Below are 16,853 nucleotides of genomic sequence, written 5' to 3'. Positions count from 1 at the left end.
CAGCTTCCTTTATACCAATCTACTCATTTGAGGGAAGTTCCCTCTTTTGAAAGCAAATGTGACCATGTGGGGATTTTCTTGCCAATTGGCCATTTACATGCATATTTAATTTAATATGACTATGGTCACTGCTTCCAATTAACTCAACAACACTTACCTCTTTCACTAGGTCCTGGGCACCACTCCATATTAAGTCCAGGGTCACCATCTCTCTGCTTCAGGCATGCCCAAAGTCCGTTTCAGGGGCTTCAATCTTAAAAAAAAATCAACAACTTCAACCCTAAAAAAAAGCTCAAGAACTCTGGGGCAAAATCATAAAAAAGGTCAAGAACTTCAGACCTAAAAAAAAGGTCGGTCAACAACTTTGGTCGGCATTTTGGTCAGCCCTCACGGCCCTTCACTTCATCAAATCTGGCCCTCTTTGAAAAAAGTTTGGACACCACTGCTGGTCAGTTCCAACAACAACTGTTCTAGCAAACATCATTTAGGGTGTCTAGAATTTTTTTCTCTTTGTCATGACTGGAACACATATGTAGCCAGTCTATGTGAGGGTAGTTGAAGTTGCCCGTAGCTACAATGGCTCCCTTTTTAGATGCTTCTTTGATTTCATTCATCACCTCAAGGTCTCCTTGAGCATATCCCTTCTCTGGATATTTACCAAAGCCTGAGTATGAGCCTTCTAAAGCCATCTTATTTGTACTGGAATTTGGAAACATGGATTAGTGCTAAAGTGGCTAAAGTTTTAACTGTTAATACTGTACTCCATATCTCTTTGGCAAAGCTGTATTGCTGCCAAGCATATCCACAGGTGAGCGGATAATACATCAGGTTCCAATGGGACAAACTAGCCCTCAAGGACCTGTGATGGAGATGACCAGAAGGGTCCATGTTGTGTCCATGATGTCCCAGTTGCATGATGAAGGAAGCCTTGTAGGTTTCATCTTGGGAAATACAAAGGCTAGAGGAGTTCACCTCAACAAAAACTGAAGCCACATCAAATGGAAATTGCCTGCAATGAAACTGGCTCCAACTATATTGGCAGCTGCCCCTCTAGATTCAGCCTCTAAGGTCAGAACTAAACCCTAGCCACCCTCACTCAGATCACAGGCAGGCTTGAGTCTCTAAATAATTCTCCGAGTTTCTGAAGCAAACTACATAAGGAAGTGTGGAGTCTCAGTGTGACTCAGTGTGACTCAGTGGGGTGCTTCAAAGTGCTGCCAACATTGATTTCATTTGATATAGAATCTGTAACTCTATTTCTACACAATATAGAAATAGATTGCTGCCTCTTCCAGGCATTCCGGGATGGAGTCAACTAAACCCCTAAGTGTTTAAACAATTATTGCGAGGGTGGGTGCAATTTACCCCACACCTGGCTCTGCTGGGGGGGGGGGGCTTATCTCTTGAAATATTTCCTTTGTCAGACCAGAGGATGAAGCCCAAACTCACTCAGGATTCCTCTTTTTGTAAGAAGGCCCTCAGGCTGTAGATGGAAACATTTTTTCCACCCTCAGCCATGCTTAGCAGAAATCTTAGTGGCCCAGATATGTACAGAGATAGCTTCACCCATAGTGAAAGTTAAGCAGTCTAGGCATTCAAGGTCCATCATTCTGCAATAAAGTTGCCCAGCAGGGATTGCAGGAGAAGAGTAAATTTCCTCTTCCCTGAAAACTACAAGATGAAGTAGTTTAATATTGCTCACATTTGAGACTGTAATTGCAACAAGTAACTGCACTTCAAAAGACTGCTGTAGAATGCTTTGTTTGAACTGCAGCTCAGGGGCTCTCAAGCCATAACCTCAAAGCCACCCCACCCCCACCCCCCAAAATTGTCCTGATGTAGCAAAATAAAAAGGCAGGTTTCCATTTTGGACTATTAAAGAACAATTTTATTGGTATAAATCAAATATTGTGTAATAAACGTCTTACTTGTTTGAAAAGAATTCTTCATGCACTGCATGTATTGTTCAAAAGGCAATAAGCTATAATTCAAACAAAAATACTAGCAATTTTTCTTTCTGTGATTCTGGCAGACTTGTCAACACAGTTTCCATGCATACAGGAAAAAATGTATCTTTCGAGAAAGATTATTCCCACCTGTGCATTATCTTAAATGGGCCTCTCGGACTGAACTGTTCAACAAAGAACTTACTGCTCACACAGGCCAATCTTAAGAAAAATGAGTGTGGAGTTACAAATGTCTAGATCTGAAGTGCCTGTTACAAACACACATTGACAAACACAGAGCAAATATCTTGAGCTGAAGACTCATGGCTGCCTTGAGTTCAGATTCTGCCTGCCATTCTACTGGTTTATATCCCATATCTAGGACATTCCTGGAGCAAGATGGTAGCCTAGGGATTCCCTTCAGTTTTCCCCACAGCCCAGAATTGCACTCGCATGCAACTACTGACAACATGATCAGACAGCAGCTAGTGGGCAGAATTCTACCCATGGCCTTTTCACTTGCCTTTGATTCCCCACTAGCCATACAAAGAGGCTGCAGTACTGTTGAAAAGCAAGTGCAGGGCCATCCTACTTGCCACTGCAAGCACAGAGAGACTCAGGCTAGTGCTTCGCCTCTTTCTTTTTCTCTTCCATCCTCCACCTGTTGGCTTCTGTGTGGTCTGAGCTACCTATGCCCTGGGATCCAGTACCAGTGTTATCCTACATAGTGTACTAGCAGACAGAGCTCTGGTGCTTTGTGGCCCCCCAGCTACCCTTACTTGCCTACAGCCAATTCAGCTGCAACTTAAAATCCTTAAATGTGTGGAGAAAAATGCAGTGCATACCCCAAATTGTAGGTGCCCACAGCTAAAGAGTAAGCAACATATATGACAAATCAATAGGAGGCAAATATGACCAGTTACACTATCTGTAGTAGTGATTATTTGCTGAAGTTTAATATACCGTTTACTATTAGATTCTAATGGATTATTGAATATTGCTTTATTTGATATAAGTTGTTTATTTTAAAGTTATTACGACTTTTTAAATTGGATCAGATTGTTATTATTAATGCTTGGTGTTTTATATGTGTTGCAAGCTGCCCAGAGAGGCTGGGGCAACCCAGCCAGATGGGTGGGATATAAATAAAAAATATTATTTTCATTATGATGATGATGATGAAGGGGGCTCCATCTTCTGGTAGACACCTGAGGGCAGGACTGCCAGTAGGTCAGAAGTGCCTCTTTAAGAAAATGCTGATATTGGTCCTCTTTTTCAAGTGAACCATCTTCCTGCACTCCCACCCCAATGTTCTATCAATGCAATTTCAGAATGTGAAGACTTTGTGTTCAAGATCCCTTTTGCCTTTAAAATTAGCCATGCTTGGTGAAGCAGAGCAGTAAAAGCTTGGCCATCTTTGAAAATTCATAATTGCCTCCTCCCACAGATATTGCACTGACATCCATCCACATAAGTTGCTAGCAGAAAGGAAGATAACATAGCCTTCCCCCCTAAGCCTGGTAGATTGCAAGGCCCTTGTGGGAGAACAAATGCATCCATTCTGCTAGGAGTTTCAAGGATGCCCCTTTAGGGGCTGCAGAACTGCCTATCCAGCTTTGCCCCATTAAAAAAATTGTGTTAGCAGAGCTCTGGGTATGCCTGGTTTTCACAAGAGCTCAGGAAAAAAGCGTGGAATGTATTACTGGATACAGAATTTGGTATCCTGAAATAATCACCTTTATTTTATTTTTACTTTTATTATTATTATTTTTAAAAAGGTCCAGTCTTTATGGCTTTGAAGATACACTCAGAAGTGTGTGGGAAATGTGCATGACATCCTGGGGCAGCTTGAGAGAAATTCTAAATGCAGTACTGGGTGCAGAATTTGGCTTCCTGAGGTGCTTGGTTTTCTTATTTGAAAAGGCAAGTTTTCAGCCCTTATGATTATGAAGATATGGTTGAAAATGTGAAATGCCAGTTGAAATATCAGAAGCCAGAGGGGTGGCTGGAGAAGAATTCCAGCAGCTGGGATGAGGGCTTCAGTGCCCTGCACAGTCCTGCCCTCCCTGTGACAAGCAAGACCAGAATATAGTATGCAGAACTGTAAACACTACAATACTTTTAAAAAAATTATGAAAATGTGCATAATTTGTGCAGATCACACTTTCCTTAGTGCAGAATTTGGATTGTCTGTGTGCACAATTAAGTATACACTGCCCTGATTCCCCAGATCACTGTTCTTTTTGACAGTTCATGGGAATTAAACTCACAAGATAATACGGTCCCTCCTTAACCAAATGCACTCCTACATCCAGCCAGTGAGCTGGACCCTCAAATCTCTTGGCTGTCCAGTTTCTGTCTTATTTCCCCTACCAAAGCCCCCATGATGAAATAAGAAAGATAGTTGCAGGGCAGGGAGATAAAAGTAGTGAGATTCTTGCTTCATCTCTGTTCCAAACCTCAGTCATGTGTAAGCTTCCTTCTAAACACAACAAAACCTTTTTAGAACCCCCTTCTTTCCAACCACAAGGTTAATGTCAATTGAAAAGACTTCCTGTCCAAACTTGGCATGCTTTGCTTTACATCCTAGTGAGTGTGATCAAAAAAATAAACCACTTAATTTTGTTATCTTTAGGTGAAATATTAAACACTGTAGCTGGGTTGGTTTTTGCATGCTGGGCATTACCCCCATTCCCAATAAGAAATTATTCACACTTTCCAGAGCAGTAAAAGCTCCTTCTGGATGAGAGCATAAATCCCTATTACTTTAAACTCAAGCATTTTCTTGGGTTTCTGTGATTTTCCATTGCAGCTATTTTGATGTGCTAACAGGATGAGAAACACACAAAAGTGCACCTGATATATTCACACATACCAAGAAGAAGAAAACTACACATTTTACAAAATGGAGCTCTTGCACAAAGACCTGTTGAAGTGTGCGGGGCATGGCTGTTTTGTAGACACACATTCTCTAAAGCAGGAGGAGGAGACCTGCGCCCTCCACCAATGTTGTTGGCCTCCATGAACCTCAGGTAGCATGGCCAATGGCCAGGGATTATGGTAGTTGCAATCCAACAACATCTGGAGAGCCGCAGGTGTCCCATCCCTGCTCTATACCCTTCCCCCTGCCACCGCCCGAGACATTCCTGTTCTACAATAGAAGACAAGTTTTTCACTTAACATCAAAGTACCATGTGGTGTTTCCTGCTTAGAGCCCTCACCAGACCTGACAAGTGAAACAGGAAGAATCTACATTCTTTTAGTTTCCTTTTCGTCGATTCTCTCATGTCAAAAGCTACTAACCACTTGCTGTCCAGTGGCACTTATTTCAGTTTAATCACAAATTACAACTGCTGTTGGTGACATAGCATCACAGTCTTTCACAGATCATCAAGCTTTCAGGGAAGCAGCTTGCACAGAAGACTTCTCAGCCACTTTACTAGGCAGAACAGTGCAGGTGACAAAGTCCAGAAATCTCAGCCTTGCTTCACCAGCACCACGGACAGCACCCTGTCCTCTTCTGCGCCCACTACTGACCAAGAGCAAGCATTATTTCAAGTTATTGTTAATAACCATGTTGTCATGTATATCACAATATGTGGTCATTTTCTTCCTCTTTCCAAAAGTAGAGAAGCTGTTTTTGGCTTCCTGATCCAGAAACAGAGGCCCATCCTTATTGGCAGGCATAGTAGGGGTCCCTGGAATATACACGTTGTGCTGGTAATCCAGAGGGGACATGTGCTGTGAGTACACAGGAGCATACCGAGGTGTCCAGATGCTGTTTGAGGCACCAGGTGCCTTCTGGAGCTCTGTGAAAAGGGAAGATGTTATCAATTGACAGATAGAAAATCTCAGGGGGATCACAGCACATCAAACATAGTCCCATTCATGAGATATGCTCCATCCAGTTCCCAATAGCATATCTGAGCTTCCATATGAAGTGTCTAAGACAGCAAAATAAAATCTTGAAGGGCTGGGACTGAACCACCCACCCCTACAAATCTACACACCATAGATTAGTTCAACTAGTAAAACAAAATATATGTAAATATGGCAAGAATTGAGCACTCCAAAGGAGTATGGGAGTTAAACATTTGATGGACGTATACCAACAGCTCTTAATTCACTATTATGGGAATCCAAGGATCAAAACTCACCAGAGACTGGAGTGACCAAAGTGCGCAACCTGTCATGTTCCTTCTGGATTCCTCGACGAACTCCCCCTACATCCTCTAGGCTCTGTGAACTAAAAAAGAGGAGCAAATAAACAGAGTTATCCAAGATTAGGGTAAGAACACCTAACATGCTCCATAGCCATTGCTTTATGACTAAATGACCCAGACCAATCCCAGTACCTCTTCAATGTCGATTGCTTAGATGGCAACCAGTCTGTATTGGGTTGTTTCACCTGCAAATGAGAAAAAGCGGATGTTGAGTAGAATATCTGCCTTCATTACACTTGACCATAGGATGCTGTTCTGCCAGCCTTTTGTGTTTTTCAATAGGCATAGCAGCTAGCAGTGTTTTACAGCAGGGTCATAAAACATAAGGCACAGAGGCCTAATTAGGCCCCCTCAGGGTCTTCCGTACACACTTCAGGCAAATTATTTAACTACTTTCAGCACCAAGAAGCCATGACTTTAATAGAGCAAAGATGCAAATTCATAATGGCAGCTACTTCCCAAACACATGGTTAATCCTGCATAATTCCCTCTAAAATAATGCAGTGGGGCTATGAGAAGAACAGAACAGATAAAGCATTGTACAGAGAAGAGCAAGGACTTTGATTTTTGCCAGCATTGGCAAGTGGTGGCAGTGGCTGGAGCCATCAGTGGAGGGGATATGAACATCTTGGTGCTTGGGCTGGCAGGATTCAGAAACTTGCTTGGTCAGGTGTGACAATTTAGTGGGTAGTCAGTGGCGTGTGGGAATGGGGGGTTTGTGGCAGGGAGCAGAGAGTTGCAGAAGGATGCTTGGGACTAAGAGGATAACTGGAAGAAAGAGAATGGCAGTCGAGGAACAGCAGGGGGCATGTCAGGCTATATGGTGTGGCAGGAGGGAAGTGTCCCTTGGGCAGAAAGGAAGGAGGCTGGGCTGCCCTCTGCTCCTCCAAAAGCCACTGTCATTTTCAGGGCCCCTGAACCAGACAGCGCCTGGTTTGGAAGCAGGGGCCTGATTTCCATGAGTCCCAGTCAGGGAATTCTACAAAGTTGTACAAGGCCCTGGGTTGTTAAGGTAAAGGGACCCCTGACCATTAGGTCCAGTCATGGCCAACTCTGGGGTTGCAGCACTCATCTTGCTTTATTGGCCGAGGGAGTTGGCATACAGCTTCCAGGTCATGTGGCCAGCATGACTAAGCCGCTTCTGGCAAACCAGAGCAGCGCACGGAAGCGCCGTTTACCTTCCCACCGGAGCGGTACCTATTTATCTACTTGCACTTTGACGTGCTTTCGAACTGCTAGGTTGGTACCTGCATGCAAATTCATCCCCTCTTGCCTGCAGCAGGAAGTCATGATTTGCTGTATGTGAGAACCTGACTCATCCCTGAGCCACAGAAAGGACTTTTGTAACACCTTACAGGGCCCCGGACACCACGGTGTCTGTTCAGCAAACCCGGCTGCGATCCTTCAAGTGTTAAGTAATGCAAAGTCAAGGAATCAAGCGATGTGCTTGCATGGAAGGACCAGCCGACCTACAAGTGAAAGCTACTGAGAAAGTGCTCCTTTGGGTACTTCTTTCCTGTTTTCAAACGCAGAGATTTTAAAAAATGGGGCCCTCAGCTTGAATATCACATAGCAGAACCTGACTTCCTTGGGCTCCTCTCAGTCAGACGCTGCTTATCAGAAAGATTTGTTCGAGGGGGTCTTTTCTCGCCCGAAGGGAAAGGAAGGGAAGCCGCGTCTCTGCCCCCCCCGCGCGCCTCTTCTTGGGGGTGTCTGCAGTGCCTGAGATCAGTTGCGGAAGACCCTTTCCGCGAGGCGCCGCTTCGAGCCCCTCCGCCGGGGCTGCGCTCCTTCGCACAGCGGGGCGACGAGGCCCCCCGAGCCAGAGAGCCCCGAGCTCCTTCCCAAGAGGCCCCCCCCTCATTGGTATTCTGCGTTTTCTTGGGCGCGCTCCGACTTGGCTTTTGCCGAAGTGGGTTTTTTTAATCTCGGTGTCAGACTCGCTGGATTGTGAAATGGAAGCGCCGCTCGCTTCGGCTTACTTTGAAAATCCCCAATTATTGTCCTATTGTTATGCGCTTTGACTTAATATGCCTGCCTCGTTAGCATGGGGGTCACGTACTGGGTGCGGGAGGAGGAAGCCTCCCTCGCTCCCTGCCTGCCAATGTGCCACCCTGGATGGATGGAGAGGCCTCGCCAAGCGGGTCAGGGGCACTGCGCCCCGGGAGGAGACGAAGCAGGAGGCGCCTGGCTTGGGAAAGAGCGGGGAGGGGAGGGCGAGGCAGGCAGGGGCGACTTCGGGGGCCAAGCTCCATGGTCCTCCCTCCTTGAAATGAGTCCTGCGAGGGGATTCACCCCCGTCACTTCTTTTCAGCGAGGGGGCTTTGGAGAATGGTGACCCGGCCTCGGAACCTTCCGAGATCGCCTGCCCTCTCTGAAGCACAAAGGCCCGGCCTCGAGGGCGCTTCTCGCATGTGCCCTGCAAGGGAGTCAGCAGGTTGAGAAATGGGGAAGGGCAAGTCCCCCTGGCCTCTTGCTGGGAGATCCTGCTGCGTGGGCCTCTTCCTCCTCTGTAAAATGCCAACCTTTAACTCAAGAGGCATGAATGGATGAATGCAATCCTTCATGCCCTAAATATCCCCGGAGATGCTCCCAATACGTTTTCATGCCATCTCTTCTGAGAGACCACGGCCTGCTTGTCTCTCTGTCTGTCTCTGTCTTGCTGTTGGATCCTTCCGGTGAGAGGTTTATCACCCTCACCCTCACCCTCCCCCGCAGCGCCAGCCGCCTCCCTCCCCGTAGCGAGGTAGCTTTTGTGGCCTTGCTGCTCTCTCCTTGGTCCGCCCGAGGCGGAGAGGTGTGGAAATCAGCTCCGTACATCAAGTCACTAGGGGGAGTTTGTAACTGACTAGAGGAAAATCGCATTAACATATTAGACAACTGTGTCCAACGATCCAAGCGAAAATGTGAAAAAGGAAGACGACCTGTCTGCAGAATGACTTGTGCTCGTTTAAAAAGGGCTGTATGGTTAAAAGTGGTTTTCAAATGTTTGTAAGTGGATTATGCTTTTCATCCTCGTCCATCCTGGGTAATCGCGTTATTGAAATAGTATTTCATCGGAAAAAATTAGACGTTATTCATTTATATGCTTAACAAATGTTGACATAAAAATCTCTTTCTATCTGTCAAGGGTTTCCCCCCCCTCCCCGCAGCAGCCAGCCTATTCTGTTCTTTTTTACACCAGCCCAGTGATCCGCTCTTTGAAACAGCAAGGCGTTCGTCTCCCCCCACAAAGCGCCCCCACCTCCCTCCGCTCGCCTGCCACCGACAAGAGCTCAGCATCAATTTCAAGAGGTGCCAGGAGGGCGGAGGGGTCCTCAGCAAATGGGATCGTGGCAAAGGTAAGGAGGCGCCTCTGAAGGAGCCAAACACAGCACCAGGCAGGGCTGGTCCTTCCCAGGCAGAAAAATCTGTCAAGCCCAACGCTGCTTCTGCAGCAGCAGCAGAGTGCCGCCTTAACCCCTTCCTTCCCCCACAGGGATCCAGCAAGGGGGCGCTCATTCTGGGGCACCACGCACGGGGAAATTCTCCTGCTCACACCCATTGAAAAGAATGGGACCTGGTCATTTATTTCAAGGAGGTTTGAGCAGGAAAGCCTCCTGGTGGATTGCTCCCACGACAGAAGAAAGAATAAGCTAGAGCCCCTTATGGGGAGTTGTAGGCGCGGTGCATTTACAGCATGACCACCGTTCAATCACTGCGATGTCCTGGGCCCGTCTCTGCAGCCCTTCTCTTCTCTGATATAGAATGTGATGTGTGTGTCGTGCGTGGGTGCGTAAGAAAGAGAGGAGGGAGGGAGGGGAGAGTTTGTGCACGCTTATTCCCCAGGGAATTCAGTGTGACTTCCCCCCAAGTAAGTGAGTGGAGGCTGGTTGCTCGCCTCCACCTGATTTTCTCCTCTCAGCCAGAGGGAGGGAGTGAAGGAGGGGTGGTTGACCCCTTGCCTTTACGGTGAGCCAGGGACCCCCACGCCAACCTCGCGCCTTTCCCGCGGGCTGGGAGAGAGACCTCGAGTGGGAGGCAGCCAGGGAGAGAGGGAGGGGCAGAGACAGGCAGGCAGCAGCGAGACGAGCCGCGAGGCCGTCAGGCGAGGGGAGCTGTCATCTCTTTCGACAGAGCCGGTCCCAGATTCCTCGGCGCGCTCCTCGTCTCAGCCTTAATGGGCGCTCGAGTATCACTTCTGAGCGCTTTCCGCTCGTCCCACTAATTTAAAACGAGCCTGACGTTTTCAAAATAATTAACTAAAACGGCAAGAAGCCTGGTGGAGAATTTTTTGCTGTCTGATGGTTACTAATGTCGACGCTGCCACTTGATCAAAGGGCCGGGTAATTATCTTTAAAAAGTTGCTCAGGAATGAAAAGATTTCGCCCTGCGCGGATTTATTTTTTTGAAGACTGGGGCGGGCGGCGGCGGGGGGGGGCGTAGAGTTGCCTAATCATTTTCGAGGGACTTTCCGGACACTTTTTGGCACAGCTTCCCCCTCCCTCCTGGCTGGTTACCTGGCTGGAGGGCTGCAGAGAATTATTGGCCAAGCGGGGCGTCTTTCCCTGAGCTGGTGGCAAGTTGTCCGGGACTTTCTCGTTGTTCCTGGGAGCGGCTGGGCTGTAGGGCTTCAGGAACATGAAGTCGCTCTTGGCCGACTCCGGGGTGAGGCAGACCTTGTAGCAATAGCCAGGAGGGCCCCCCACGGCCGCGCCCTCCCCGCAGTTGGTGGCCCCTTTGTTGCCCGAGGGGACCTGGGAGTTGTGGATGTGGTTGGAGTTCTTGAAGATGTCCGTCGGGGGCCCCGAGGGGTCGCAGGAGCAGCAGCTGCCGCCGCCTCCACCGCCTCCGCAAGGCGGGAGCGAGCAGCCGTAGTCCTGGAGGGTGAGCCGGTCCTTGTGGCACTTGACGGCCGTGAGGATGACGATGGCTACCAGGAAGGTGAAGGAGACGGAGCCCAGGGACACGATCAGGTAGAGGGTTAGCGTGGAAGAGGCGGACTCGGGCCCCAGCGGGAACTCGCTGAAGTCCGACAGCACCTCGGGCACGCTGTCCACCACGGAGAGGAGCAGCGACACCGAGGCCGAGAGCGGCGGCTGCCCGTTGTCGCGCACCTGCACCAGAAGGCGGTGCCTGGGCGCGTCCTTCTCCAGGAAGGCGCGGATGGTGCGGATCTCGCCGGTGTACAAGGCCACGCTAAAGAGGCTGCTGTCCGTCGCCTGCACAATCTGGTAGGAGAGCCGCGAGTTCTGGCCGGCGTCCGCGTCGACGGCGGAGACCTTCCCCACCAGGTAGCCCGGGTCTGCCGAGCGGGGCACCACCTCCACGGCCAGCGAGCCGTTGCGGGGCACGGGCGCCACGATGACCGGCGCGTTGTCGTTCTGGTCCAGCACGAAGACGTGGACGGTGACATTGCTGCTGAGCGGGGGGAAGCCGGCGTCCTGGGCCAGTACTTGGATCTGGAAGTTGCGGATCTGCTCGTAGTCCAGCGAGCGCAGCGCGTACATATGCCCGCTGTCGGAGTTGATGGAGACGTAGGTGGCCACGGGCATGCCCTGGATCTGCCCGTCGGCGATGGAGTAGGACAGGTAGGAGTTCTGCTTGCAGTCCGGGTCCAGGGCGCTGACCGAGCAAATGGACGCCCCGGGCGCGTTGTTCTCCATCACGTAGACGCTGTAGGAGGGCTGCAGGAAGCGCGGCGCGTTGTCGTTGATGTCCGACACATGGACGGTCAGCGTCTTCCTGGTGGCCAGCGCTGGGCTGCCCCGATCTCGAGCCGTGATGCTGATGTTGAACTCAGGCACAGCCTCGCGGTCCAGGGGGTCGGTGGTCACCAGGGTGTAGTAGTTGTGGAAGGAGGACTGCAGCTGGAAGGGCACGTCCGGCGGGATCTCGCAGCTCACCTTGCCGTTGTCCCCGGAGTCTCTGTCCAGCACGCTGATCACGGCGATGACGGTGCCAGGAGGCGCGTCCTCCAGGACGGGCGTGGAGACCGAGGTGAGGGTCACCTCCGGCGCGTTGTCGTTGACATCCACGAGATGCACCAAGACCCGGCAATGGACCGCGACGGCGGAGGGGCCGCGGTCCTTGGCCTGCACGTAGAGCTCGTGCAGGTTGGCTCGCTCATAGTCCAGCTGACCCTTCAGGCGCACCTGCCCGCTGCGGGGCTCCACGCTGAAGAGCTCTCGGACCCTCGGCGGAGCGTGCCCGCTGAACGAGTACTCCACCTCACCGTTGGTGCCCTCGTCCAAGTCGGTGGCGTTCAGCCTGATGACCAGAGTCCCCTTGGGCGCGTCTTCCGGAAGACTCACCGTGTAGGAGGATTGATCGAAGACGGGCACGTTGTCGTTGGCGTCCAGCACCGTGACCACGACCCGAGCCGTGCCGGAGCGCTCGGGGATGCCGCCATCCAAAGCTGTCAGCAAGACCCGGTGGCTGCGCTGCTGCTCGCGGTCCAGGCTTCTCTCCAGCACCAGCTCGGCGAACTTGCTGCCATCGCTGCGGGTCTGCACCTCCAGCGAGAAGAAACCGTTGGGGCTGAGCCGGTAAGTGCGCAGGGAGTTGGTGCCCACGTCCGGGTCCTGCGCGCTCTCCAGGGGGAAGCGGGCGCCGGGCAGCGCCGACTCCGTCACCTCCAGCACATACTCTTGCCAAGGGAAGCTGGGCGCGTTGTCGTTGATGTCCAGCACCTCCACCTCGACGCGGTACAGCTCCAGCGGGCTCTCGATGACCAGCTGCAGGTGCAAGAGGCAGGCCCCGCTGGCCTCGCACACTTCCTCGCGATCGATCTTCTCGTTGACAAAGAGGATCCCGTTCTCCAGGTTCACCTCCAAGTGCTGCTTGCTGCCCGCCCGGGACACAATGCGAAACCGCCTGGCCGACAGCTTAGACACATCCAGCCCCAGATCCTCGGCGATGTTGGCCACGAAGGCTCCGTGCTCCAGTTCCTCGGGCACCGAGTAGTGCAGCTGGCTCGCTGCTGGCGCCGGAGCCAGAGCCAGAGCCAAGCAAGAAGTTAGCAGGAGCAACAGCTCCAGCCTCGCGCAACTCCCAGCGCAGCCTGCCAGCCTCGGGCCGAGCCGGGGCCCCCCTGAACCCCTCACCCAGCGGGGAGTCCCGCCGCCTCCATCGGGAGAAGGCATCGGTGGGCTCAGCGCGGACGCGGCAGAGCACTGGCGCCGCCGCAGCTGCAGCCTCCGCTCCCGCCCTTGTGCGTCTTCATCATCAATGGACTTGGACTTCCAACTACTTTCGGCTGGCAGGGGGAGCCGGCAAGGGAGGACCCGCCTGCCATTTCAGCACCGCATTGGTGGACAGCGCCGTCGAGCCCGAGCCCGAGCGGCTGCGACGAGGACCGGCGGAATGGTTAACCCTTTCGTAGCCGGCGGAAGCGACGTGGGGAGGGGAGAGAGAGAAAGAGAGAGTGTGTGTGTTTTAATTCTTATACCCAGGAGGCTGCAATCATTTCCATGCGGGAAAAGGTCAGGTACCTTCCCAGCGTGGCGCGGTGTATTATCAGCAAAGCGAGGATAGCGTAGAAGTCCCCGATGAAACAAATTGGCTGTGGCGGAGAATTTGTGGATCCTGAAGAGCAGCAGCCCTAGTTGGCGCCGAAGCTGGTCTCGCTCGCTGTCGCTGGAAGGGAGGACCCTGCTCTCTCCGGGTGTCTCAGCTTCGATCTCTTCCCAGAGAAAGAAAGTTCATTCCGCTCGGGGATGGCAGGAATCCCCTCTCTTCCCGCCCCTGTTTGCTACAGCAGCATCTCCGGGGTAGATTAAAGAGCCCTCAAACACATCGAAAGCCAAATCCTCCCTATCCTGACATCAGACTCCACGCATGGATTTAACCTTTAACAGATGGTTAAGCTTCTACAGAATTGATTACATTTTCCTGCACACCGTTTTCCTTGTAATGCTGCTTTGTTTTTGTTTGTTTTTTAATTACCAGAGAAGAGGATTACATCCCAGACTGCCGGATCAAGGCTGATTCTATCAGCGCAGAGTCATGGAGAAAGCGCCCGCCCCCCCCGCCCCCCCCCCAGCCCGCCAACACGCCTCCTCCTCGCTCTCGGGCCGCCGGAGTTCCCAAGTGCCTCTAATGCCGCCGACTCCGACGGCGAGAGCAGAAACAGCGAAAAGCGCCTGGAGGAAGGAGGCTCCACCGTGTGGCTGCTCTACAGGTTTTACATTAACCTTTCCGCAGCAAAGTGGTCCAGGCAGGCTGACACGCCAGCCACAGGCGTAGGTGGGAGGCTGAAATAAATTGACTGCAGTCCGCTGCTCAGGACCAGCTCTGCGTGTCGACTAGTTCTGCTCCCGTTTGCGCGGCAGGTGGGGGAGTCCTCCTCCTTCTGCTTTTTGCCTCCCGGTTGTTTCCCTGATGTAGGTACAATTACGCGGCGTGCAGAGATAAGCCTTCTGTCCGCAGCCTAACCACGAGGCGTCGTTCCTGCGGATTTACGCCCCTTGGAAGGCAGCGGGGCTCAACCGGTTTGCACCGCGCTACAGAACTTCAGCCGAATTGTGGTCTCCCGCGTGACAAGGAAGGAGGGATGGCAGCTCTTGCCTCACCTTCCTCTCTATATCAAAACGAAGGGTCTTTTCAGGCCCAATTCCAACACGTTTGCAAATAAAGTCCCGACGACCTAAATGGGACTTATGTCGCAGGGCAAGAAACCCGTCGAGGGTCCAGGCGTCGCTCCCCTTCGCTTCCATCACGGTGTTTGACTGGTTTTCTGGTGGCCTGGCTTCTCCGAGGGCCACCCGCACTGAGTCTCCTCCATCAGGTTCTCTGTCCCGCGCTAATCGCGAGGTTTCTCCAGCAGCATCTCCAACCGAGCATCTCGGGTCTCCTCCGGGCAGGAGGCTGCTCGCGTCTCCCCACTAGTCCCAGTCCAGGCAGATGAGGACGGCCACAGGCTTCTCCCGACGTTCCTTAGGGGGTGTTGCGGAAGCCCACGGAGCCCTCCGAGCAAAACCTCCCCGAGCTCGGCTTGATTAAAGGCGGCGGGGCGAGGGAAGGATAATCTGATAACAATCTACTTAAGGGATTTGGAAGAGGCGCAGATTTCAGAGGAGATTGAGCCCTGCACTTATACTGAGCAGAACACAGATCCGGCGAGAGGCAGGTAGCCGCTCTCCTCTGCTCGCCATCTCTCCACACACACAGCACACACACACACCCCGGATCTTCGAGCCTCTGTCCGACGCCGTCCTTTTTTTTTGTCCACCACAGTGAAAATCACTGGAGGGGAGGGGAGGAGGATTGGGCGAGGATACTATATTGGGCGTCAGGCTCGAGGGTTAAGAAAGGCAAAGGGTTCAGCCTAACTCCGAGTAAGCAGGAGAGATTTAGCTATGGGGCAGTCGAGCTATAGGGCAGTCACAGCACACTTCCACTTCGGGTGGGGGGGCTGGGCTAGTCGTGGTGAAGACACCTCTCACTAGATTGATCTTCCCGGTAACCCGAGGCAAGCGGTCAGATGTGTTTCATCAGTGCAGGTTTACCGACACAAGGCTTTCCACTCACGGGTGCAACACATCCATCTGTTTACACGCTGCTCTTTCTCTCTCTTCAAAAGTAAAACACTGGAGACAAACTTAGAAATAAATAAAGTTTATTTCATTCCCCCGCCCTCCTCTAAACACCCGCAAGGCAGTTAAAGAAAAAACAACCCTATCCCCAAACAGCGCGTAATAAAGCACTCTAGCAACTCACTCCAGCTGCATACCGTGGGGAGCCATCCATGAACAGCTAAATTGGCTGCCAGAAATGGAGTTTACCCTTGTTTGATCATACATGCAATTATGAAGCACTTATTCTACACAAGAGGACGAGAGTCTGCACTTACTTTGAGTTTTCACTCTTTTCCGGATTTTGGTGGGGAACATCAGGGTGCTCTTATAGCTCTGCAGAGAAAATAACTCCTAGCCTGGCCCTGCTTCGTTTGCCCCCCCCCCCCACCCAATTCCCTGGTTCCCGTGGGCTGCTTCTACCCTCGCTCCACCTTGGAACTTGGAGGTCCCCACCCCGCTCTTCCATCGGAACCCAACGCTGCAGTTCCAGAACTCTCACGCATCGCTTGAGGAGACAGGGGCAAAGGATTTAGTCGGCGGCCAAGGGTGCAAACGAGCATCATCTGCTAGTTGTGCGAGAGGGGCATGGAAACGCTCAGGGCCTGAGCTCCCGAGGACAGGAAACTGCGGCCCGTTGGAAGGGTTTGGACTACAACTCCCATCACGCTTGGCCGTTGGCCACGCTGGCTAGGCACGATGGGAGCTGCTAGTCAAAAGCAGGCTGCCTTTCAAGCCTCTTTCAGGCCCAGACCCTACATCTAAAGCAGCTTTAAAGTCCATGGCTTCAGCCCGCACCCAAGGATCATGGGAACTGTAGTTTGTTATGGATGTTGGGAATTATAACGGGGGGGGGGGCGGGTAAACAGTTCCCAGGATTTGTTGGGATGAGGCTACATTAGTTGGGACTAGCAGAGGAGGAAGGCTGAGAATATTCGGTGGAGACTCTTGCTGGGGGGGACGTGGAGGAGAGAAAGGGATCCAGCGGGGGAGGGGCCTCCCTCCCTTTCCCTCCCAGCCCCCTAACTTCCCTCGGCCAGGCCCGCCCCCAGCATTCCAAGGCTGTGCTGGGGGAAGCGAGCCGCGCTCCATGCTCTCCTCCGCCCGTCAAAGGCAATGAGCAGCAAAGC

The 16,853-nt window shown here is 51.9% G+C and overlaps 1 protein-coding gene across 1 annotated transcript; it reads right to left on the bottom strand.

The window, feature by feature from the left end:
- Nucleotides 1-1,685: 1,685 nt before the first annotated feature.
- Nucleotides 1,686-14,099, bottom strand: LOC310767494 (protocadherin-10-like). Its single transcript, XM_083624525.1, has 4 exons — nucleotides 10,669-14,099; nucleotides 6,302-6,354; nucleotides 6,104-6,192; nucleotides 1,686-5,755 (listed from the first exon to the last, which is right to left on the bottom strand). The coding sequence occupies exons 1-4, from the start codon at nucleotides 13,291-13,293 to the stop codon at nucleotides 5,496-5,498; spliced, it is 3,027 nt and encodes a 1,008-aa protein (XP_083480651.1). The 5' UTR covers nucleotides 13,294-14,099; the 3' UTR covers nucleotides 1,686-5,495.
- Between the last annotated feature and the right edge of the window lie 2,754 nt (nucleotides 14,100-16,853).

This window comes from Podarcis filfolensis (genome assembly GCF_964270895.1).
Source record: "Podarcis filfolensis genome assembly, chromosome: 7".
Taxonomy (NCBI): Eukaryota; Metazoa; Chordata; class Lepidosauria; order Squamata; family Lacertidae; genus Podarcis; species Podarcis filfolensis.
This window is presented reverse-complemented; position numbering and strand designations above follow the sequence as displayed.